At 43.3% G+C, this 26,803-nt stretch overlaps 1 protein-coding gene across 2 annotated transcripts in view; it reads right to left on the bottom strand.

The window, feature by feature from the left end:
• The window catches only part of piezo2b (piezo-type mechanosensitive ion channel component 2b), an 825,142-nt gene that overhangs the window by 119,214 nt on the left and 679,125 nt on the right, over window positions 1–26,803 (bottom strand). For both annotated transcript variants that reach the window (XM_078215732.1, XM_078215730.1), the window contains exon 33: window positions 7,286–7,385. In XM_078215732.1, coding sequence (XP_078071858.1) covers window positions 7,286–7,385 — 100 coding nt within the window. The remainder of the gene's footprint in view (window positions 1–7,285; window positions 7,386–26,803) is intronic.

The raw sequence follows: 26,803 nt of genomic DNA, 5'->3' as shown, positions 1-26,803 counted from the left end.
GATACTGAGGGACAGGATATATGCATATTTAGAAGAAAATTGACTAATTAGTGACAGGCAGCATGGTTTTGTACAGGGAAGGTCATGTCTCACCAACTTGATTGAGTTTTTGAAGAGGTGACAAAGAAAATTGAGGGAAGGGCTGTGGATGTAGTTTATATGGACTTTAGTAATGTATTTAACAAGGTCCCACATGGCAAACTGGTACAAAAACTAAAATCACATGGGATTCGGGTTGGGCTGGCTAGATGGATACAGGACCGGTTATAGAAGACAGGGAGTAGCAGTGGAAGGGTGTTTTTCTAAATGGAGATCTATAGCTAGTGATGTTCCGCAGGGGTCAGTGCTGGGACCTCTGTTGTTTATAGTACATATAAATGATTTGAAGACCTGAAGATCCTAGGCTGAATGCCCGTGACTGCTGAGGTGCTCCCCCACAGGAAGAGAACAGTCTTGCCTGGTGATTGTCGAGCGGTGTTCATTCATCCGTTGTCGGATCTTCAGGTAAGTGTTCTCCAAGGCGGCCTTTACGACCCACGACAGCGCAGAGTCACTGAGCAGAAACTGATAGCCAAGTTCCGCACACATGAGGACGGCCTAAACCGGGATGTTGGATTTATGTCACATTATCAGTAACCCCCACAGCTTGTCTCCTGGGCTTGCAGAATCTCACTAGCTGTTCTGTCTGGAGACAACACACATTTCTTTAACCTGTGTTTAATGTTCCCTCCACCCACATTGTCTGTACCTTTAAGACCTGGCTGCCTGTAGGATTCGCATTCTAATCAGTATTCTGCAACTTGATTTTGTCTGTTTGCACTGTTTGAGAGCATATTTCCACTCCATCTGACGAAGGAGCAGTGCTCCAAAAGCTTATGGTATTTGCTACCAAATAAACCTGTTGGACTTTAACCTGGTGTTGTGAGACTTCTTACCGTGTTCACCCCAGTCCAACGCCGGCATCTCCACATCTTGGCCACAGGAGACAGAGGGTAGCAGTCGAAGGGTCTTTTTCCGGCTGGAGGTCTGTGACCAGTGGTGTTCCGCAGGGCTCTGTACTGGGACCTCTGCTATTTGTGATATATATAAATGATTTGGAAGAAGGTGTAATTGGTGTTATCTGCAAGTTTGCGGATGACACGAAGATGGCTGGACTTGCGGATAGCGATGAACATCGTCGGACAATACAGCAGGATATAGATAGGCTGGAAAATTGGGCGGAGAAATGGCAGATGGAATTTAATCCAGATAAATGCGAAGTGATGCATTTTGGAAGAACTAATGTAGGTGGGAGTTATACAATAAATGGCAGAGCCATCAAGAGTATAGAAACACAGAGGGACCTAGGTGTGCAAGTCCACAAACTATTGAAGGTGGCAGCACAGGTGGAGAAGGTGGTGAAGAAGGCATATGGTATGCTTGCCTTTATAGGACGGGGTATAGAGTATAAAAGCTGGAGTCTGATGTTGCAGCTGTATAGAACGCTGGTTAGGCCACATTTGGAGTACTGCGTCCAGTTCTGGTCGCCGCACTACCAGAAGGACGTGGAGGCTTTGGAGAGAGTGCAGACAAGGTTTACCAGGATGTTGCCTGTTATGGAGGGTCTTGGCTATGAGGAGAGATTGGGTAAACTGGGCTTGTTCTCCCTGGAAAGACGGAGAATGAGGGGAGACCTAATAGAGGTGTACAAAATTATGAAGGGTATAGATAGGGTGAAAGGTGGGAAGCTTTTTCCCAGGTCGGAGGGGATGATCACGAGGGCTCACGGGCTCAAGGTGAGAGGGGCGAGGTATAACTCAGATATCAGGGGGACGTTTTTTACACAGAGTGGTGGGGGCCTGGAATGCACTGCCAAGTAGGGTGATGGAGGCAGACACGCTGGCATCGTTTAAGACTTACCTGGATAGTCACATGAGCAGTCTGGGAATGGAGGGATACAAATGAATGGTCTAGCTGGACCAATGAGCGGCTCAGGCTTGGAGGGCCGAAGGGCCTGTTTCCTGTGCTGTACTGTTCTTTGTTCTTTATTCTATTCCACAACCAATGGATCAGATCTAAACTCTACAGTTCTGCCACGTGGTCATAAATGACAGTGTATAATTTAACAACTCACTAGGGAAGGTGGCTCAATGATGGGGGTAGCCCAGCTCATCAATGCAAAAAATAAGGCAATGTTGCATTTACAACAATTTACAGCCAGAAGTGCCAAGTGGATGATTCACCTTGGCCTCCTTTGGAATTCCCCAGCATCACTGATTCCAGTGTTCAGCCAATTTGATTCACTCTGCATGATATCAAGAAATGGCCAAAGGCACTAGATACTGCAAAGGCTATGGGCCCTGACAATATTCTGGCAATACTACTAAAGAATTGTGCTCCAGAAGTTGCCCTGCCCTAGGAAAACTGTTCCAGTTCAGCTACAACAGTGTCGTTTACCCAGCAATGTGGAAAGTTGCCCAGGTATGTGCTGCAAACAAAAAGCAATCATGCCCATCAGTCTACTCAATCATCAGTAAAGTGATGGAAGGAGTCATCCACAGTGCAATCAAGTACTGTTGCTTTGCAATAGCCTGCTCGCTGACACTCAGTTTGGGTTAAAGAACAAAGAAAATTACAGCACAGGAACAGGCCCTTCGGCCCTCCAAACCTGCACTAACCATGCTGCCCATCTGAACTAAAACCCCTTGCCCTTCTGGGAACCATAACCCTCTATTCCCATGCCATTCATGTATTTGTCAAGATGCCCCTTAAACGTCTGCCAGGTTCTGCAAGGGCAACTCAGCTCCTGGACCCATTACAGCCTTCATCCAAACATGGACAGAAGAGCTGAACCCAAGGGGTGAGATGTCTGACTAACCTTGACATCAAGGCAGCATTTGACCAAATTAAGGAAAACATCACGGCAGTACTGAGAGGGGATATATCCGAGGGTTCGGCCACTGAATCTATATGGGTCGAACTGAGAAAAAAGAAGGGGAAATCACTTGATAGGGTAGTACTACAGGCCCCCAAATAGTTGGCAGGAAATTGAGGAGCAAAATGGGCTTTGAGGAGAAAAATGGGCTGAAAAATGGCAGATGGAGTTTAATGCAGACAAGTGTGAGGTATTGCACTTTGGAAGGACAAACCAAGGTAGAACATACAAGGTAAATGGTAGGACACTGAAGAGTGCAGTAGAACAGAGGGATCTGGGAATACAGATACATAATTCCCTAAAAGTGGCGTCACAGGTAGATAGGGTCGTAAAGAGTGCTTTTGGTACATTGGCCTTTATAAATCAAAGTATTGAGTATAGGAGTTGGAATGTTATGGTGAGGTTGTATAAGACCATAAGAGCATAAGACCATAAGACATAGGAGCGGAAGTAAGGCCATTCGGCCCATCGAGTCCACTCCACCATTCAATCATGGTTGATTTCAACTCCATTTACCCGCTCTCTCCCCATAGCCCTTAATTCCTCGAGAAATCAAGAATTTATCAATTTCTGTCTTGAAGACGCTCAACGTCTCGGCCTCCACAGCCCTCTGTGGCAATGAATTCCACAGACCCACCACTCTCTGGCTGAAGAAATTTCTCCTCATCTCTGTTCTAAAGTGACTCCCTTTTATTCTAAGGCTGTGCCCCCGCGTCCTAGTCTCCCCTGTTAATGGAAACAACTTCCCTACGTCCATCCTATCTAAGCCGTTCATTATCTTGTAAGTTTCTATCAGATCTCCCCTCAACCTCCTAAACTCCAATGAATATAATCCCACGATCCTCAGACGTTCATCGTATGTCAGGCCTACCATTCCTGGGATCATCCGTGTGAATCTCCGCTGGACCCGCTCCAGTGCCAGTATGTCCTTCCTGAGGTGTGGGGCCCAAAATTGCTCACAGTACTCCAAATGGGGCCTAACCAGTGCTTTATAAAGCCTCAGAAGTACATCCCTGCTTTTGTATTCCAAGCCTCTTGAGATAAATGACAACATTACATTTGCTTTCTTAATTACGGACTCAACCTGCAAGTTTACCTTTAGAGAATCCTGGACTAGGACTCCCAAGTCCCTTTGCACTTTAGCATTATGAATTTTGTCACCGTTTAGAAAATAGTCCATGCCTCTATTCTTTTTTCCAAAGTGTACGACCTCGCACTTGCCCACGTTGAATTTCATCAGCCACTTCTTGGACCACTCTCCTAAACTGTCTAAATCTTTCTGCAGCCTCCCCACCTCCTCAATACTACCTGCCCCTCCACCTATCTTTGTATCATCGGCAAACTTGGCCAGAATGCTCCCAGTCCCGTCATCTAGATCGTTAATATATAAAGAGAACAGCTGTGGCCCCAACACTGAACCCTGCGGGACACCACTTGTCACCGGTTGCCATTCTGAGAAAGAACCTTTTATCCCAACTCTCTGCCTTCTGTCTGACAGCCAATCGTCAATCCATGTTAGTACCTTGCCTCGAATACCATGGGCCCTTATTTTACTCAGCAGTCTCCCGTGAGGCACCTTGTCAAAGGCCTTTTGGAAGTCAAGATAGATAACATCCATTGGCTCTCCTTGGTCTAACCTATTTGTTATCTCTTCAAAGAACTCTAACAGGTTTGTCAGGCACGACCTCCCCTTACTAAATCCATGCTGACTTGTCTTAATCCGACCCTGCACTTCCAAGAATTTAGAAATCTCATCCTTAACGATGGATTCTAGAATTTTGCCAACAACTGAGGTTAGGCTAATATAAGGCATTGGTGAGGCCGAATTTAGAGTAGTGTGTGCAGTTTTGGTCACCTAATTACAGGAAGAATATTAATAAGATTGAAAGAGTGCAGAAAAGGTTTACAAGGATGTTGCCGGGACTTGAGAAACTGAGTTACAGAGAAAGGTTGAATAGGTTAGGACTTTATTCCCTGGAGCGCAGAAGAATGAGGGGAGATTTGATAGAGGTATATAAAATTATGATGGGTATAGATAGAGTGAATGCAAGCAGGCTTTTTCCACTGAGGCGAGGGGAGAAAATAACTAGAGGACATGGGTTAAGGGTGAAGGGGGAAAAGTTTAAAGGGAATATTCGGGGGGGCTTCTTCACACAGAGAGTGGTGGGAGTGTGGAATGAGCTGCCAGATGAGGTGGTAAATGTGGGCTCACTTTTAACATTTAAGAAAAACTTGGACAGGTACATGGATGAGAGGGGTGTGGAGGGATATGGTCCAGGTGCAGATCAGTGGGACTGGGCAAAAAAATGGTTCGGCACAGCCAAGAAGGGCCAAAAGGCCTGTTTCTGTGCTGTAATGTTCTATGGTTCTATGTAAGGAGATTACAGATAGCTCTAAGAAAAATAGAGTGGCAATAGTAGGGGATTTTAACTTTCCCAACCTTGACTGGGACAGCCATAGTATTAGAGGCTTGGATGGAGAGAAATTTGTTGAGTGTATTCAGGAAGAATTTCTCATTCAGTATGTGGATGGCTCGACTACAGAGGGAGCAAAACTTGACCTCCTCTTGGGAAATAAGGAAGGGCAGGTGGCAGAAATGTTAGTGAGGGATCACTTTGGGACCAGTGATCATAATTCCATTAGTTTTAAGACAGCTATGGAGAATGATAAGTCTGGTCCAAAAGTTAAAATTCTAAATTGGGGCAAGGCCAATTTTGATGGTATCAGGCAGGAACTTTCAACAGTTAATTGGGGGAGTCTGTGGGAAGGCAAAGGGATGTCTGGTAAGTGGGAGGCTTTCAAAAGTGTGTAACCAGGGTTCAGGGTAAGCACATTCCTCAGAGTGAAGGACAAGGCTGGTAGATATAGGGAACCCTGGATGACTCGGGATATTGAGGCCCTGGTCAAGAAGAAGAAGGATGCACGTGACATGTATAGGCAGCTGGGATCAAGTGGATCCCTTGAAGAGTATAGAGGGTGTAGGAGTAGAGTTAAGAGAGAAATCAGGAGGGCAAAAAGGAGACACGACATTGTTTTGGCAGATAAGGCAAAGGAGAATCCCAAGAGCTTCTACAAATCCATAATGGGCAAAAGAGTAACTAGGGAGAGAGTAGGGCGGCACGGTAGCACAGTGGTTAGCACTGCTGCTTCACAGCTCCAGGGTCCCGGGTTCGATTCCCAGCTCGGGTCACTGTCTGTGTGGAGTTTGCACATTCTCCTTGTGTCTGCGTGGGTTTCCTCCGGGTGCTCCGGTTTCCTCCCACAGTCCAAAGACGTGCGGGTTAGGTTGATTGGCCAGGTTAAAAAAGTTGCCCCTTGGAGTCCTGGGATGCGTAGGTTGGAGGGATTAGTGGGTAAAATATGTGGGGGTAGGGCCTGGGTGGGATTGTGGTTGGTGCAGACTCGATGGGCCGAATGGCCTCCTTCTGCACTGTAGGGTTTCTATGATTCTAGGACCTCTTAAGGATCAACAAGGTCATCTATGTGCGAATCCACAAGAGATGGGTGAGATCCTAAATCAATATTTCTCATCAGTATTTACTGTTGAGAAAAGCATGGATGTTAGGGAACTTGGTGCATCAAGTAGGTAAATCCCCGGGACCTGATGAAGTGTATCCCAGGACACTGTGGGAGGCTAGGGAGGGTCCCCGAGCAGAGATATTTGAATCATTGATAGTTACAGGTGAGGTGCCATATAAATACTGTATAAGATCAGGTTAGATGTGAGGAATCCTGTGATGAGTAACTCACTTCCTGACTCCCCAAAGCTTGTCCACCATCTACAAGGCATGAACCAGGAATATGATGGAATACTCTCCACTTGCCTGGATGAGTGCAGCTCCAACAACATTGAAGAACCTTAACACTATCCAGAACAAAGCAGCTCACTTGATTGGCACCCCATCCACTAACAATTTCTCCCTCCACCACTGAAGCACAGATGCACTGTTGCACAGATGCAAATTCCTTAGACAGCATCTTCGAATCCCATGACTGCCGCCAGAAGGATAAGGGCAGCAGAAGCATGGAATTACCATGGAAAGTATGAACAGATTCTACTACTGGAAACACACAAGTGTTTTTCTGTTTAACATTCAGAATATAATGAGGTCTCCCCTCACTCAAGAATAATTGCAGTGAGATTATCTGAATTCAACTCTGGTCACCAGAAGGGAAACAGATAAGGAATTGGAAGAGTTAGGAACAAATGATGACCAAGTGTGAACAGGGAGTCAAATCCAACACCTCCATTTTAAGTAGTATCTTCATGTATAATTTAAGATAAATTATATTAACAGGGTTATGAATGTTACTTTTTTCAAAGTTGCAGGTGTGTAGTAGGTGAACGACAAAATGCTGCACCAACATTACCTCCTGCTTCTTTTTTACCACGTTCCCATCCTTTCCGCTTGTTTTGTTCCCTTTCTTTTAGTACCGATTTTGAATCTTTCATCCAGGTCTGATAAATGAACTGTAAAAACAAAGTCCACATAACTTCACCAGATTTAAAGTGACACCATTTAGTGCATAGCCATACTACAGAGCACAAGTGATATCCAGAAACTCACCACAGCATAAGTTTATTGAAAACACTGTAGCAATTGGGTTCAAAACATCAATGGAATATACAGCTTACTGGCTGGAATAGCCAGGTTTTAGATGAGACCTTGCTGCTTATTTTGGCTATCAATCCTTATTAACCATTTTAATTATAGTGCTGTATTGGTATACAAAAATCAGGCACTGTAAAATCATTAATAAAAGTAAAAATTAAAATCCACCATCATTTTTCTACTGCTGGACACACAGATTAAGGGTTTGTCCAAAAGGAAATGTAACAACATACATATTTTCAGACACACTGGCATTGAAAATCTTCCTTGCCCGTCTGCTGGTTACAAGTGGTGCATGTGAAATGATAGGGGAATATATACAATCTATGTCCTAGTAACATGATTATACTGCCCAAAGTTAGCATTATTCTGGCAATTTTATTGTAAGAAGCCACAGAATTGATAGAAGAAAATGTCAGACTAGTACATTAGGGTTGATCTGTTGAGATTACGATTTAGCATTGTGTTTGGACTGGAACAAAATAGCGGGAACTCCAAACCACATAAAATAGACTATATATATATATACTATATTGGGTCTGAGAGTACTTTGATTTGATTTATCACATATTAGTATACAGTGAAAAGTGTTGTTTCTTGTGCTATACAGACAAAGCAGATCATTCATAGAGAAAGGAGAAGGTGCAGAATGTAGTATTGCACTCATAGCCAAGGTGTAGAGAAAGATCAACTTAATATGAGGTAGATCCATTTAAAAGTCTGACGGCAGCAGATGCTGCTTGATGCTGATGCCTGTTGTCTAAAAGACAAATGTTGTTTTAACTAACATTTTAAATATTTTTTATGATTTCAAACACCTTAACAGTGAATGAAAGAGAGTCCTCTCAACATGTCCATTGGTTGCTGGCATGGTGGATGATGCATTCTATAAAGCCTATCTCAAGGCAATTTGTGGAAGTTTACTTAAAAAGCAACAATTCTGTATTTAATTTGGCTAGGTTTCTATTTTTGAAATACCAATGTACAGCACTACACAAATGTAAACAGAATAATAATAAGTAAATGACTGAGGAAAAAGAAAACCACAATACATGTTTGCTACTTTTTAGGAGTTGTTAGTAGTTAGCAAAAATGCATAATTAGTGGTTAGTTCAAATAATTTATCAGCAGCATTAATTTAGTTGCAATTAGTTGTAAGTCAATCTCTGTGGTGATTTTTGATAGCACAGGAAAATTCTATTTGTTCAGTACTACATTTCCCTTTTTTGTTGATTTATTCCCCATAACAGATCTATCAGTCGTAGATATAATCATGCATGCAAAGCAAGAGCAACAAAAGCACAAAAAGGCAGCACTGGGTTAAAGCAAGCATGGAAGCAAGACATGCATATTATGATGTACAGAAGCCAAAGTATTTTCCAGCTTTCTTAGTTGAACTGATGTGCAGAAAAATCAACAAAGAACTACATAAAACCAATTAGCATTCAGACAATATCATCAACCTCTATCTTGAAAAATATTACATGGAACTTAGTCTGAATCTATCATTTTGATTTTCTCTGTTTTATTTGAGTATTAATGTTTGTGTCAACTCTAAACCACAAGATTCTACTTGTGTATTTACAACCCATAAGTATTTAAACCTTAATGCAAAAAGGGTCTCTGTTCGCACAATATACACCTTATGAGTATGAAAGTACTTTTTATCGGCCTCAGTATATTTAACTTTAATAATCTGTTATAATCACAGTAGATGTTACATAGTTGAATTGAGCATCTAGCTTATGTAAACAAAGTCTTAAAATGCACCAATCAACTGATCTGAATAAACAAAAACTTCAGAAAATAAAATTCTTCAGATCAATTTTGTTTATTTTAAATTTGCTGTTAAATGGTTTCTCTTATCTGAATTGCTTCAGCTGTCAAGCTCTCTACTAATATGCTTGAACAATTCTATTGAAGGATAACTAAACATGCAGATAAAAGCCAGTTACAAAAAGGCAGAATGGTACTGATATATAAGGGAAGTACAGTACACCCCCACCAATTGGCAATCTTAGGAGATGGGTGACATCATATTTTAGCTTTTTTCAGGTACTTTCACTGAGGAGAATAAATATTAGTTGGTAATTCTAACATTATGCTTTCACACCAAAACATCACCTTTACAATTGTTTTTAAGTTACACAATAAACACTGCAGAAAAAAATTCATTCGAACTACAATTCAACCAAATATATCGAAGAGTTGTCAACTGGTTGGGGTGTACTGTATTAAATGTGTTGGCATACTACAGAATGAGGCATAATCATTGCACACACTCATGAAACATCTAAGAAATACCTTTACAGCTCTGACTATCAACTGAAGTATGGTTTTTGGTAGTTTTAGGATAGACTTTGGCAATGCTATTATGGCTGAAGCAAACTTCCGAATTGCTCTCTATAGAGAAGGATAAAGCAAGGCAATTGTTAGTAGAAAGGAAGTTCCTAATACTTAGTTGAGTTTTTTGAAAAATAATTCATGTCAATGCTTTAAGGTTTCACATTCATTTGGAGGTTATTTATCTTTGAAGTTTACATAATCTACAAAAAGGCCAACTCTACACAGAAAAAACTAAAGAGAATTTGACTTTCTAAATTAACTATTGATTAAAATAAAAACTTGTATCCACATGATGCTTCTCACATCAGAGACAACTAATAGTAAAGAAGAAAAGTAATGCATTGAATACTGACAATGGGAAAAAGGGGAGTTAAATGTAGAAGGTAGGTTGGGGGAATCTAAAGCATTACTGAAAACAAGATTTTTGACCAAGTTTTTGGAAGCAGGCAGAGAAGCAGTGAACTACAATTACTTTCACAGAGCATATGGGCTCAAATTGAACCTAATTTGCTCGGTGGGAACAAGGGGCGATTCAGAACATGACCATTTTATGGCTCACCTGAGTTTGTTTCCTACTTACTTTATTGCTGGGTAAAGTTGATGAGGTCAAAAATGGGCATCCACTTCAAACTAGGTCATCTCTGTTAAAATTGGGGCTACAGTGATTGGAAAATGAATTCAAATGAAGCAGTAGGCACAGCGAGGCATGAAGACAGTCAAATGTTAGAGGAATAAAGTTATAAAGAGGTAAGGTAGGAAGAGATCATTTAGGTCTGATCTCTTGGCTTTAGAGGGATTGACTCTGTAGCCATATAAGGCCATAGAGGAATTCCCAAACAAAGAAGAATTTTGAAATTGACATGTTGTGCCATGGGAGTTAGAGCTTGGGGGTAGATAACAGTATTGAGAATGTTGGACATTGTGCAAGTGAAAACACTAGTTATGTCATTTTGGATGAGTTGAAGTTTGTTGGAGGACTAATGTGTGGTGGCCAACCAGCTGCAAAGTAATTGGAGATACCAAGCCTTGAGGTGATGAAGGTGTGGACAATAATTTCTGTGATAGTGCAGCTATTATTGTAGAGGTGCAAGAAAGCATTTTTTTAGTTCAACATATTTGAGAGATAATGCCGAACCTGAGATTGAATACATATGCCAACATTCTGTAAATCCTGATAGCTTGAAATAACAGTTAGGGAATTTCTGCAATGACCAGAGATTTTCGACACAGATGCTATTGTAAGCCAAAGAAGATGATCTCAGATTTGATCATGTTTAACTAGAGTAAGTTATAATTCATCCAGATATTGATAGCAGAAAGACAATCTGAAAATCTGGCATCCATCTTCTGGTCAAGGTAGAGGTCAGTAAGTTAGAAATGGGTGTCATCAGTATACCTGGGCATGGTGCTCTCATGGTTTTGTTGTTAGATCAGTCATTCAGTAAGTTAGAACTCTACCGTTCTTACCCAATCTGGGTTACATGTGTACTTCCTTACCCCAATGTAATTGATTCTTAGCTGCCTCCAAAGTAATTTGGAAAGCCACTCAGTTCTGCAAAGTTAACTTAGGCAATAAATGTTATCCTTGCCAGTGCCATCCATTTCTTAAGAATGAATAAAGAAAACAAATGTAGAAACTGACCTTGGACAATGCGTAATGTAGCTAATGGATTTGAAATGAGCAATGAAAATTCCTGAGATAAACTGGAGGTGACTGTGATAATTTTATCATCTCAGTGTTTCATCAATAATAGGAACTATTTCTGGATCCCCTCAGCAATGGTTTATGAGGTCTGCTCTCCTGCCCAATCATCTCACACAGTTAATTTAAAGGTCACCTCCGGGAGACAATTTAGAACAGTGGGCAAGCCTTTTAGGCAGGAGGGCCAATAGCGACATCTGAGGCTCTGGAAGAGACGGGTGCCATAGCATAGTGGGTTAAAAGCTATGCTGATGAGATAGTGATGTGTATCTTAATGTAAAGTGACGTCAGCAGTTATGTACTAAAGACTCTGATAGAAAGATGGAAGTGTTTGCACACGGGAGATGTATTTACCTTGAAGCTTATCCATATAAGTGTAAATGAAGTAGTTTGGAGAAACCTACCTGAGTTAAACCTAAGTCGCTCAAGTGAAAAGGGAAACCTTCCCAGTATTGATTAGGCCACACGTTAAACTGCAAAACATGATAGCACTGGTGGTGGCACCAATCTAACAATGATTTGATTTATTATTGTATTATTATAGTGAAAAGTATTCTTTCTTGTGCACTGTACAGACAAAGCATACCTTACATAAAGAAGGAAAGGAGAGAGTGCAGAATGTAATGTTAAAGTCATAGCCAGGGTGTAGAGAAAGATCAACTTAATACAAGGTAGGTCCATTCAATAGTCTGATGGCAGCAGAAAAGCTGTTCTTGAGTCAGTTGGTGCATGTCCTCAGACTTTGGTGCCATGACAGAACACCTGTGGGGAGAAATCGGGAGAAGGCTTCTTCAAAGGAAGAATCAAAAGACTTCACTTAGCTCTGAGGCAAACTGAGGATTCGTAGGGATTGCAGCACCAGTTAAGCAATCACTGCTCCTTCCACGGCCATTCAAAAACCTCAAAGGTCCACAGAGACACCAGTGTTGGTGTGTGGAAAAAACATTTCGACGTATCGATCAGTTTCAGGTTTGCAGGCTAAACAGCAGAAACACTAGGTTAGTTCATTCCTCTATGCAGTGGGGTCTGTTGTTGACAATGTCCTGCTGAGAAAGTGGTAGAGCAGACCTCTGCAGACTTGGAATTGTCCTAAAGTGTTTGATGCGTATTTCAGCCCAAAATGGAACCTTGTAATCAAGCAAATGCAATTCAATCAGAGGTTCCAAAAGCCAAAGGAGTCCGTCGATTTGTTTCTTACAGACCTGTAAAGGCTAGCCCGTTGTTGTTGTGGGCATGAAATTTTCACCATCGCAGCCGTGACTAAAAGCTGTCAGATTTTTTATAGACACAAAATGACTGAACACTTGATCCAGTTCAATATGCTAGGTGAATCAAACTTAGCAAAACCAGGCTCCAATACTTCAAAATACCAAGGCTTCAGAAGAGTCTGTTAGTTGGGTAGGCCCAAAGGCTACAGCCATGCCCAATCAGCCTGCCAAAATGCACAAAAGTGTGTGTAAAGATACTTGTTCACCAGTTTAGGGAAAACAAAACTCGCTTATTTACAGGCTAAAACTATACTGAGGCTTGCAGCCACTTACCAGGGTGATACCCCACCCTGCTACCTGAATGGTTCCCTGGGTCACATGACCCTTACTCTGCAGATGGATCCTTAAAGGGACAACAATCACCACATCCCTCCCACTAAGTCCTTTTATGCAAATGTCAATACTCAATTTACACAGCCAAGATAATCAAACATTTAGTACATGAATTTAGTCAATTATAAATTAGGTTTCTCAGGGGGTTTCCTAATCCTGTCGGTGGTGCTTCCACAGGATTGCTGTCAGCCAAAACCACGATGACAGGTGCCACTTCAGGCATAGTTCTGTCTGTTTTCATGGAGACATCAGTTGTGCCTGCCACAGGAGGATGAGTTACTTCAGTGCTAAAACAGTCAGCAACATTTCCTGATGCAATATACTTCCTGATGGCAAAATTGGCTGCTGGGACATCTCTCTTTTTCTCAAATGGTCCATGTGTTTTCGGATGATCCTTCCTTCTATGTCCACTTGGTGAAACACGGGTCCTGTTTTAGAGACAACGATTCGTACATGAAGTTATCCATCATAAATGACCATGTTGACTGACATGAATCATGACTTGCCTTCTGACTGCTTTGGCTGGCCTCTACCCTCCCTGGCAAATTTGGAAACACGAGGCTCAGTCTAGTTCTGAGATGATGGTCATTGACAACTCAGCTGGTGGGTCTCCCGTTGCTGCATGTGGAGTGGTCCAGGAGCCAAGAGGAAGCATGAGATTCTGGTCTCCAGGGTTCCTCCTGACTGCTTCTTTAGGCCACATTTAAAGGTTTTCATGGCTCATTCAGCTAGTCCATTGGATGCTAGATGGTAAGGCACAGTTCTAATGTGCTTTATACGATTGAGTGTGGTGAAGTTTGAAACTTGTCAATACTGTTCCATTGTCAGACACCTTGACTTCAGGTATTCCATGGGTGGAAAAACAGTGGCATAATCTTTCAATGGTACCATGTGATGTAGGAGACTTCACCTCAAAAACATCCATCCGTTTAGAGTGTGCATCAATAATGAGCAGAAACACTGTGCTCATGAATGGACCAACATAATCAACACGGAGTCATACCCATGGCTGTCCAGGCCTCGTTCTTAAGGGTACAGTGGGGCTGCAACAGATAACCTTTGCAGTTGGCACAGTTTACAGTGCTTGAATCAGCTCTTGATATCAGCATCAATGCCAGGCCCCCACCACACAACTTCTGGTGAGCACCTTAATCTTGAAATGCCCAGATGAGTGCTCTGTAGTTCCTTTAGAAGTGGCACTCTGGCTGATACGGGGATGACTACTCCCTAGAGTATGATGCCACCCTGGCAACTCAATTTGTCCTTGCTGGTAACAAAGGGTCTAATTTCTTCAGAAAATGGCTCATTGGCCCAACCAGCATGTATCCTGTGTCTCATTTTGGAAAAAAGTGGATCCCGACTGGTCTAGTACCAGATTTGCTTTGTCAAGACTGGCAACATATCCAAAATATTCAGTGCTATGACAGCTTTCTGTGGTACTGGAGCAGCTATAAGAATTCCTTGTACAGGTAAGTGGCTAAGTTCATCCGCATTCGCTATTTGAATTCCAGTTCAGTGTTTGAATGTATATTCGTAGGAAGACAGAGTTGATGTCAACATTAAATTCTTACTGATGCAATTGGTGGAATAGCCTTGTCTCCTTTAAAAAGACCCAAGAACATTTGTGTTCAGCAACAATGTGTCTATCTATCAAAGGGATCAAGGAATATGGGGGGAGAAGGGGGATCAGGGTATTGATTTTGATGATCAATCATAACAATGAAAAGCGGAGCAGGCTTGAAGGGCTGGATGGCCTACTCCTGCTTCTAGCTTTGATGTTTCTACCATATAAGTACTGGTGGAATTTCTTGACAACAAAAACTACCCATATTTCTTCTTTCTCAATTTGAGAGTAGCCTTTTTCGGCCTCTGAGAGGGTTCTTGAGACATAGCCGATTGGCCATTTATATCCATCATCCATCTCTTGGGATAACACTGTCCCAATGCATATGGAGAGGCATCATCACAGGTCAACATGAGTTCCTTTGATGGGTTGAAATGTACAAATAAATTTGAAGAATGCAGCAATTGTTCTACTCTGTTAAAATCTTCTTTCTGGGGTGTCTTCCAAGACCAGCACTAATGTTTCTTTAGCAGAATATGCAAAGGGGCCAATAATATCGATGTTTGGTAAAAAAACACCCATAATAATTTACCATTCCCAAAAATGACTTGAGCTCAAAAGTATTTTTGGGGATCACGGCCTCTTTCATGGCCTTGACTTTGTCTTCCATGGGGTGTAATGGGGCGTCCGTGACGCTTCCAGCATCCTGGATGGCTACATCTGCAGGAAGAGCATTCAATGGCAAGTCCTCACAGACCGCGTGGTTCAGTTGGATGCAAATAGGAGCATGCAGGTGACTGAAAGCGTCATAGACAGGAGTTACAGAGAAGTGGTCACACCCAAGGTGCAGGCAGATAGATGGGTGACCGATAGAAAGGGCAAGGAGTCAGTGTAGGAATCCCCCATGGCTGTCCCCCTTTCTAACAGGTATACCGCTTTGGATAGTTTTGGGGGGGGGATGGCCTTTCGGGGGAAAACAACAGCAGTGGCCACGGCTGGCTCTGTTGTTCAGCAGGGAGGGTCAGAGCGCATAAGAGCAATAGTCACAGGGGTCTCCATAGTCAGGGTCACAGGTAGGTGCTTCTGTGGTCATGAAAGAGACTCCAGGATGGTGTGTTGCCTCCCTGGTGCCAAGGTCCGGGATGTCACTGAACAGCTGCAAGGCATTCTGAAGGGGGAGGGTGGTAAAGCAGAGGTCATGGTACATGTTGGTACCAATGACATAGATAGAAAAAGGGATGAAGTCTTGCATCAAGAATTCAAGGAGTTAGGCAATAGACAAAGGAGCCGGACCTCTCGGGTTGTAATCTCTGGATTACTCCCAGTGTCACGAGCTGGTGAGTACAGAAATAGGAATATAGCACAGATGAATGCGTGGCTTAAGAGCTGGTGCAGGAGGGAGGGGTTTACATTCCTGGACCACTGGGGACCGTTTTTGGGGAAGGTGGGACCTGTATAAGCGGGATGTTCGATATCTGAACCAGAGCGGGATTAACATCCTTGCTGGCAGGTTTGCTGGTGCTGTTGGGAAGAGTTTAAACTAGTTTGGTAGGGGGAGGGGACCCAGACTGTTAGCAGAATAGGGACACAGTATAACATGGAAAAGCAATCAAGTCAGAAGGAATAGAGCGGTAGTAAGTTTCAAGGGAGTAAGACAAAGCTGGAGGGCCTCTTCTTTAATGCCAAGAGTATTAAAGGTAAAACAGATGAGTTAAGGGCGAGGATTGACAGATGTAATTATAACATAATAGCCATCACGGAGACGTGATTGACCAAGGGGCAGGATTGGTAACTTAACATCCCGAGGTATAGAATCTTCAGGCAAGATAGTGGTAAATGAGGGGGAGGCATTGAATTAGTAGTTGGGAGGCAGTTACTGCAATAAGGAGAGATGATATCTTGGAGGGGGCATCAAATGAAGCATTGTGGGTAGAGCTTAGGAATAAAAAAGGGACAGCTACATTGCTAGGTGTTTACTATAGACCTCCAGGTAGTCAGCGAAAAATTGAAGGGCAAATATGTGCGCAATTCATGGATGGGTCTAACAATAATAAGAGGGTATTTAGGTGATTTCACTTTCCCAACATTAATTGGGATAGCCATCATGTTAAAGGCTTAGACGGAGTAGCGTTCTTAAAATGTATACAGGAAAACTTCTTAGGTTAATATGTAGAGGATCCAACAAGGGATGGCGTAGTGCTGGACCTAATTCTGGGGAATGAAGCCGGGACAGGTAGTTGATGTGTTGGTGGGGGAGCATTTTGGTGATAGCGACCACACATGGTTCAATTCAAATTTGTTATGGACAAAGAAATTGACAAGTTGCAGAAAAAGGTTTTGGATTGGGGGAGAGTAGATTTTAACAAAATAAGACAGGATCTGGCCAAGGTAGAAATCAATTAGGAGAGCAAAGGGGGGATATGAGAAAGCTCTGGCTGGTAAATGTAGGGAAAATCCTAAGTATCTATCAGCATATCAATGGGAAGAGGACAACCAGGGAAAGAGTAGGGCTATTAAGGTCCAAGGGAGAAATCTGCAAGTGGAGGCAGAGGACATTGGTAGGGTGTAAAACGAATATTTCACATCTGAGAATGAGGAGGTAGTTATGGAACTCGGGGAGAGAGACTGTGAGGCTCTAGAGAAAATGATCATAGGGGGTGACAAGGTATTGGAGGTATTGGCGAGCTTAAAAATGGACAAATCTCCAGGTCCGGATGAATTGTGTCCCAGGCTGTTGTGGGAGGCAAGGGAAGAAATTGCAGGAGCTCTGACCCAAATTTTTAATTCCTCCCTGGCCATCGTGGTGCCAGAGGATTGGAGAACAGCTAATGCAGTCCCACTATTTAAGAAAGGTTGTAGTTGGGAAACTACGGAAGAAGATTCTGATGGAGAGAATCTATCTCCATTTGGAGAGGCAAGGTTTGATCAGGGATAGTCAACATGGTTTTGTTAGAGGGAGGTCATGCCTAACAAATTTGATTGAATTTTTTGAGCATGTAACCAAGTGTGTGGATGAGGGTAGTGCGGTTGATGTAGTTTACATGGATTTCAGCAAAGCCTCTGACAAAGTCACACATGGGAGACATATTAAGAAGGCAAAAGCACATGGGATACAGGGTGATCTGATAAGGTGGATTCATAATTGGCTTATTGGTAGGAGACAAAGGGTGATGACAAATGGCTGCTTTGGTGACTGGAGGCCAGTGACCAGTGGCGTACCACAGGGATCTGTGCTGGGCCCCCTATTGTTTGTCATTTATATAAATGACATAGATGATTATGTGGGAGGGTAGGATCAGTACGTTTGCTGATGACACAAAGGTTGGCCGGGTGGTTAACAGTGAGGTTGAGTGTCTTGGGTTACAGGAAGATATAGACGAGATGGTGAAATGGGCGGATAAGTGGCAGATGGAATTTAACCCTGAAAAGCGTGAGGTGATACACTTTGGAAGGAGTAATTTGACAAGGAAGTATACTATGAAAGGTCTGACACTAGGAAGATCAGAAGAACAAAGGGACCTTGACTGCTGCTCCCTATCCACCCTGTCCATAGATCTCTGAAGGCGGAAAGGCAAGTTAATAGGGTGGTGGAAAAGGCATATGGCACACTCGTCTTTATCAATCGGGGTATAGATTACAAAAGCAGAGAGGTCATGATGGAGTTGCATAGAACTTTGAGGCCACAGCTAGAATACTGTGTGCAGTTCTGCTCGCCACATTATAGGAAGGACATGAACGCACTGGAGGGGGTGCAGAGGAGATTCATCAGGATATTGCCTGGGATGGAACATTTAAGTTATAAAGAGAGGTTGGATAGGTTTGGATTGTTTTCTCTGGAGCAGAGAAGACTGAGGGGGGACCTGATTGAGGTGTTCAAATCATGAGGGACATGGACAGGGTGGATAGGGAGCAGCTGTTCCCCTTAGTTGAAGGGTCAGTTATGAAAGGATACAAGTTAAAAGTGAGGGGTGGGAGCTTTAGGGAGGATTTGAGGAAAACCTTTTTTACCCAGAGGGTGGTGATGGTCTGGGATGCACTGCCTGGGAGGGTGGTGGAGGCAGGATGTCTCACATCCTTTAAAAAGTGCCTGGATGAGTACTTGGCACGCCATAACATTCAAGGCTATGGGACAAGAGCTGGCAAGTGGGATTAGGTGGGCAGGTCAGGGCATTTCATGCGTCGGTGCAGACTTGATGGGCAGAAGTTAACTGGCTGCACTGTAGTATTCTGTGATTCTGTAATCCTCATGCATCTACCACTACCCCAGGTAGGTTACCTCAGTGGCTTGAAAAATACATTTCTCCTTCCTGAGGTGAACTTCAGCCTCTTGAAATCATCTCTACGTTTACTAGATGCTTGGCTTCTGTCGATCCAGTTATTAAAATATCATCAAGATATAATGCAACTTGTGCAGCAGACTCTTCATTGTCCTCTGGAAAATTGCACATGCTGAAGACACACCAAAAGGCATGCATTGGAACAACCTTTTGTGTGTGTTTATCGTGTCATAACCTCAGAAAGCATTGTCTAATTTGAGTTGCTGACACGTGACTGGTGCAGCTTTGTATAGCATTGACCTCCAGCCTGCTTTACATACAGGTCTTAATCTTCGGGATTAGATATTTATCCAATTTGGCAGCTCGATTAACTGCTAACCTGTAATCATCACAAATGCAGATGGTCTTGTCCGGTTTCAATATAGGAACTGTGGCTGCTGCCCATTCCAAGAAGTTAACTGGCTGAATAATGGCCAGTTGTTCCAATCACTTTAATGCAGTGTCTACTTTCTCTCAAAATAAATGGTACTGGTCTTGCCTTAAAGAATTGGGGGGGGGGGGGGGGTCGCTTCTGGGTCCACATAGATTTTCAGTTGCAGGCCTTTTATTTTGCCTAATTCATCCTTGAAGATGCTCTCATATTTCTTCATCAGTTCAAGCAGTGCTCCTTCATGCACTTGGAAACTTCAGTCCAATTTAACTTGATTTCCTTAAGCCAGTCGTGGCCGAGAAGGCTTGGTCCTTCCCCTGCAACTATGTTGGGCAGATTGTTGCCCGTAGCTTATTGGTACCATTGCAGTGCCCACTGTTTTTAGTGCTTCTCCAATATAAGTTGTAGTAGTCTTCAAATCCAATGATTGAACTCCATCTTTCAAATACTGATAAGCATGCTCACCTATCACAGTAGCTGATACCCCTCAATCAACCACCATCTTAAAAAGCTTCCAATTTACCTGGAACAATACAGTAATTGGGGCTATCTTGCCCACTTTTATATTAAACAGTGAATGAATATTTAAATCATTGGTGCTATACTCTTCCACATTGTATGCTGGTGACTCATTATACAATTGGTGACTCCTCAATCTTCTCATCTTATTTGTGACTTAACTCATTTCCTGCCTTATGGCTACTTAAGTTTAGGGCCACTGCTAACTGCACATTCCCACCCTAACTGGTGAACTGTGCCATTTTGTATGTACTGTAACTCTTGTACAACTTTTCCAGCATTTCCCTTTGCTTGCACTATCTTCTTTGTTCATTTAAAATTTATATCGACCACTGCAAGTAATCTGCATTGAATCACCTCATTATTCACCCTGCAGACTAATCTGTCTTGTAACATATCATTCAAGGTGGCTCACAAATTGCAATACTCTAATATTTGTTTCAATTTGATGATATAAGTTGCAATCATTTTGCCTGGGGCTCTCCTCCTTGATTAAGCTTGAATCCTTGGAGTATGACTGATGGTTTAGGCTGGAAATGTGACTTCACCAATTCCCCAGGCTCCCAGAACGATTTGGAGTCAGCATGCTTGGGGCTGTGAGACTGCGAATCAGATTCTAAGTTTGGGTTCCACACGCATTCCAGAGAATTGCCTTGTACTTCACCTCCTCCCCTCTTCCAATCACTTGGAAGTCATACCCAAGGCACTCTATGCATTGTGTGCAGTTCTCCACAGGGGAATCAAATGGATGTATCAATCCAAAGAGGGGCATTTTAGCAAGTACTCTTTTCTTTTCTCAACTTCAATGTAAACTGGATACTCACAAGTCTGAGGATTGTTTTTTTAACTTCATCACTAAATGTAAAGATGCCCGTTCACCAGTTTAAGGAAAAACAACTTGTTTATTTACAGGTTGAACTATAGAAGCTTGCATGCAACTGATCAGTTGTCAAATTTTTTAAGGGGTCAGCTGTGTGTGCTGTTAAAGCACAGAATTCGTATACTTGACTCATTGAACATACCAATGAGAATCATTGTGTACTGTTGGCTGACCATAGAGGGTTGTCCAGGGAGAACAAAATGTTTGATTCCAAAGTGGATTAGACTGCCAGAGTGTTGCTAGAGCCTATTAGTTTGGGTAGAAGTAAGCAGATGCCCACATTTCAATCTCACCAGAAAATTATCCTTCCATTAATATTGTCCTTCAGTGCAGAAGCAGAAGCCAAAACGTTAGAGCTTCCACAGCTGAAGAGTCTTACCCGAGAATTCCATCTGGGTTTAGTTCTGGAGATTCATTCTGTTGTTAAAAGTTAAAGAACAAAGAAAATTACAGCACAGGAACAGGCCCTTCGGCCCTCCAAGCCTGCACCAACCATGCTGCCCGACTTAATTAAAACCCCCTACGCTTCCGGGGACCATATCCCTCTATTTCCATTTCGTTCATGTACTTGTAAAGACGCCCCTTAAAAGTCACTACTGTATCCGCTTCCTCTACCTCCCCCGACAACGCGTTCTCGGCACCCACCACTCTCTGTGTAAAAAATCTGCCTTGTACATCTCTTTTAAAACTTGCCCCTCGCACCTTAAACCTATGCCCCCTAGTAATTGACTCTTCCACCCTGGGAAAAAGCTTCTGACTATCCACTCTGTCCATGCCTCTCATAATCTTGTAGACTTCTATCAGGTCTCCCCTCAACCTCCGTCGTTCCAGTGAGAACAAACCAAGTTTCTCCAACCTCTCCCGATAGCTAATGCCCTCCATACCAGGCAACATCCTGGTAACTCTTTTCTGTACCCTCTCCAAAGCCTCCACATCCTTCTGGTAGTGTGGCGACCAGAATTGAACACTATATTCCAAGTGCGGCCTTACTAAGGTTCTATAAAGCGTCAACATGACTTGCCAATTTTTAAACCCAATACCCTGGCCGATGAAGGCAAGCATGCCGTATGCCTTCTTGACTACCTTCTCCACCTGCATTGCCACTTTCAGTGACCTGTGTACCTGTACCAGATCCCTTTGCCTATCAATACTTCTAAGGGTTCTGCCATTTACTGTATATTTCCTATCTGTATTAGACCTTCCAAAATGCATTACCTCACATTTGTCCGGATTAAACTCCATCTGCCATCTCTCCGCCCAAGTCTCCAACTGATCTGTATCCTCTGATGGTCCTCATCGCTATCCGCAAATCCACCAACCTTTGTGTCGTCCGCAAACTTACTAATCAATCCAGTTACATTTTCCTCCAAATCATTTATATATATTACAAACAGCAAAGGTCCCAGCACTGATCCCTGAGGAACACCACTTGTCACAGCCCTCCATTCAGAAATGCACCCTTCCACTGCTACCCTCTGTCTTCTTTGACCGATGACTAACATCATGACTACCAGCGACACCGCAAACTGCCGGTTCCAAGTGGAGAGGATTTCCAAGAAGATCGCACATATCGACACAGACATCAAGTTTCTACAAAGATGCAAGAAAGCAGACAAGATACCGAAAGGACCACGGATCACAAACCCACTCAGGTCATCTTTGACCGAGCCAGTTTTGTATCCACCTTGCCAGCTCACCTCTGATCCCATGCGACTTCACCTTCTGCACCAGTCTGCCATGAGGGACCTTGTCAAAGGCCTTACTGAAGTCCATGTAGACAATATCCACTGCCTGACCCTCATCAATCATCTTTGTCACTTCCTTAAAAAACTTGATCAAGTTCGTGAGATATAACCTCCCCTTCACAAAACCATGTTGCCTCTCACTAATACGTTCACTTATTTCTAAGTGGGAATAAATCCTGTCTCGAAGAATCCTCTCCAATAATTTCCCTACCACTGATGTAAGGCTCACCAGCCTGTAATTACCTGGATTATTCTTGCTACCCTTCTTAAACAAAGGAACAACATTGGCTATTCTCCAGTCCTCTGGGACCTCCCCTGTAAGAAGTTTAACAACACCAGGTTAAAGTCCGACAGGTTTATTTGGTAGCAAAAGCCACACAAGCTTTCGGAGCCCCAAGCCCCCGAAGGGCTTGGGGCTCCGAAAGCTTGTGTGGCTTTTGCTACCAAATAAACCTGTTGGACTTTAACCTGGTGTTGTTAAACTTCTTACTGTGCTTACCCCAGTCCAACGCCAGCATCTCCACATCATGTCCTCCCCTGTAGCCAGTGAGGATACAAAGATTTCTCTCAAGGCCCCAGCAATTTCCTCTCTTGCTACTCTCCGTATTCTGGGGTATATCCCATCAGGCCCTGGAGACTTGTCTACCTTGATGTTTCTCAAGAACCCCAATACCTCCTCCTTTCTGATCTCAACATGACTCAAACTATCTACACACCCTTTCCCAGACTCATCATCCACCAAGTCCTTCTCTTTGGTGAATACTGACGCAAAGTACTCATTTAATACCTCACCCATTTCCTCTGGCTCCACACATAGATTCCCTCCCTTGTCCTTGAGTGGGCCAACCCTCTCCCTGGCTACCCTCTTGATCTTTATATATGTGTAAAAAGCCTTGGGATTTTCCTTAATCCTGCTGGCCAAGGCTTTTTCATGACCCCTTTTAGCTCTAGTTGTCTTAACTTTTTGTTCTACCACAATCATCACATTGCCTACAGCAGGGCATCCCCATGCTGATCCACGTTTGGCAAGGTTAGCATGACCACGGAGAGTGAAAGTAGATCCCTAAGTGCAGTAGGGAAATCATGGGGGCGATTCTCCCCCCAAAAATATAAGTATCGAATGCGTGTAAAAACTGGAGTAAATCACGCTGTTTTTTTTCAGCTAGAGTTTCAAAATGAACTTCCCACATTCTGTGCACTGCAGAGTGCCCTCGCGTAAATCCCATTGAAAATAAGTGGAGGAGCCCATTCCTGCTGGAGAGATCGCCAGCATAGCGCTGAGTGGGCCACTGCGCATGCGCTGATCTGTCAGCCTGCACTTACTGCCCCCACCAGCCCTTGTCAATCTTGATGGCCCCCCTTCATTCCAGCGGGGTTACATAAGAACATAAGAAATAGGAGCAGGAGTAGGCCATCTAGCCCCTTGAGCCTGCCCCGCCATTCAATAAGATCATGGCTGATCTGAATTGGATCAGTTCCACTTACCAACCTGATCCCTATAACCCCTAATTCCCTTACCGATCAGGAATCCATCTATCCGTGATTTAAACATATTCAACGAGGTAGCCTCCACCACTCCAGTGGGCAGAGAATTCCAGAGATTCACCACCCTCTGAGAGAAGAAGTTCCTCCTCAACTCTGTCCTAAACTGACCCCCCTTTATTTTGAGGCTATGCCCTCTAGTTCTAGTTTCCTTTCTAAGTGGAAAGAATCTCTCCACCTCTACCCTATCCAGCCCCTTCATTATCTTATAGGTCTCTGTAAGATCCCTCCTCAGCCTTCTAAATTCCAACGAGTACAAACGCAATCTGCTCAGTCTCTCCTCATAACTAACACCCCTCATCTCTGGTATCAACCTGGTGAACCTTCTCTGTACTCCCTCCAAGACCAATATATCCTTCCGCAAATAAGGGGACCAATACTGCACACAGTATTCCAGCTGCGGCCTCACCAATGCCCTGTACAGATGCAGCAAGACATCTCTGCTTTTATATTCTATCCCCCTTGCGATATAGGCCAACATCCCATTTGCCTTCTTGATCACCTGTTGCACCTGCAGACTGGGTTTTTGCGTCTCATGCACAAGGACCCCCAACAGTAGCATGTTGTAATTTTTTTCCATTTAGATAATAATCCAATTTGCTATTATTTCCTCCAAAGTGAATAACCTCGCATTTGTCAATGTTATACTCCATCTGCCAGATCCTCGCCCACTCACTCAGCCTGTCCAAATCTCTCTGCAGACCTTCTACGCCCTCCACACGATTCACTTTTCCACTTATCTTTGCGTCGTCTGCAAACTTTGTTACCCTACACTCAGTCCCCTCCTCCAGATCGTCTATATAAATGGTAAATAGTTGAGGCCCCAGTACCGATCCCTGCGGCACACCACTAGTTACCATCTGCCAACCAGAAAAGCACCCATTTATTCCGACTCTCTGCTTCCTGTCGGATAGCCAATCCCCAATCCACACTAACACCCTACCTCCAACTCCGTGTGACCCAATCTTCTTCAGCAACCTTTTGTGAGGCACCTTATCAAACGTCTTTTGGAAATCCAAAAACACCGCATCCACCGGTTCCCCTCCGTCAACCGCACTAGGCTGCCAGCTCCCTGCAAGTTGGGAGCTATGCTAAACCTCACTGGAATGAGCCTCACCTGGCGGGTAGTAGCGGGGAGAGACGCTAGCGGGCCCGGAGATTTCAGTTCCGGGCCCGCTAATGATATTTAAAATCGATTGAGATGTGTATTTGCATAAATTATACAGCTCTATACCAGAAATCGGCACGGAGCTGACGGCACCATAAATCCGACTGCCAGAGACACGTGGAGGCCGTGGGGTCCAGCGGGGAGCCCGTGAAATGGCTCAAGTCTCCTGGCCTGCTGCACTACAAAAACTGTGCAGCAGGCTAGTAGAATTGGCCTCCATATCTTCTGCAAATAAATCCTGTCTACATAATTTTCGTCCTTCTTCTCATCATCATCCAGATTTGTTCAATCTCATATATTGAATATCTTTTTCATCTGCTATGTAGCAGTGAATCATTCAGCTATGCAATTCTTTGTTGGAGTTGAAGATTCATCATTTTCTCAGGCTTTTCTCCAGTGTGCTAAGGGAGCAGAGGTTTCCTGAGTGAATGCGAGTTTGTCTTCTTCCTGTTCAAGAGTGAATGATTGTCTATGTCCTGCAGTCTTTGCTCTTGGATTGGTTTTTCTTTGAAAAGGTTTCATGATCCTTAACAGTTCAGTTGTTGTGGAGATCACAGCCCAATTACCAGCAGCCGTGAAAAGTTGCTGTCTCACTTGTTGATCCAGTGGTCATCCAGGGAAAAGATGAGCAATCGCATGTATCCATGAGTTCTGACCAGAGAACCAAGAACACCATGGGAGATTGAATCCTTTATGACAGTAACTTCGCTACCACAAAGTGCGGTGGATGCAGGGATAGTGGGTAAATTTAAGGAGGTGTTAGACAGATTTTTAGTTGGAATTGGTTTGAATGGTTATGGGGAGAAGGCAGGAAAATGGAGATGAGGAGCGTATCAGCCATGATCGAATGGCAGAGCGGACTCGATGGGCCAAAAGGCCTAATTCTCCTCTATAATGTATGAACTTGGGGATTGGGGGGTGGCTGTAGTGGAAAGCACAGTGAGAGTAGGAACTGGATCGAATCTGTAATGGTAAAAGATGTTACAAAGGTTTGAATATATAATGTAAATAGTTTGAGAAAATAGTTCAAGGTGGTTATTAAAAAAGTTGAGGTTATACTTGTGAGGAGGTGTAGAATAATGGGTTAATATTTATAGCAACGAGATGGTGATATGTATCACAATGTAACATTGTCTGATGATACTGTGCCTTTAAGGAATAAATTTATATCACGTTGCTTGTAAGAGAGTGTTTTGTTGCAAGGAGTCGCTTTGTCTGAAAAAAGATGCAGCTCCATGCTGAGACTACAGGATAATAACTCATTTTAGCTAATGATTTGTTTGTCTAAACGGAGTTAATGCATTTGTGTTTACTTGGTTTTTCCCCTCGGGTTTCAGAATGCAGTCTTGATCAGGTTGATTGACAGAGTTAGAGTCAAGTTCTTAACGGGAAGAGCTAAACCTACAGAGAAAACAGTTTCTCTTTCATTTTTTTTAAACAAGCAGTTTATAGCTAAATAAAGTAGTTTTGTAGACCTAAGTCACCCATGAGTAGAGGGAAAA

This window comes from Mustelus asterias, chromosome 7, assembly GCF_964213995.1.
Source record: "Mustelus asterias chromosome 7, sMusAst1.hap1.1, whole genome shotgun sequence".
Classification (NCBI taxonomy): Eukaryota; Metazoa; Chordata; class Chondrichthyes; order Carcharhiniformes; family Triakidae; genus Mustelus; species Mustelus asterias.
This window is presented reverse-complemented; position numbering and strand designations above follow the sequence as displayed.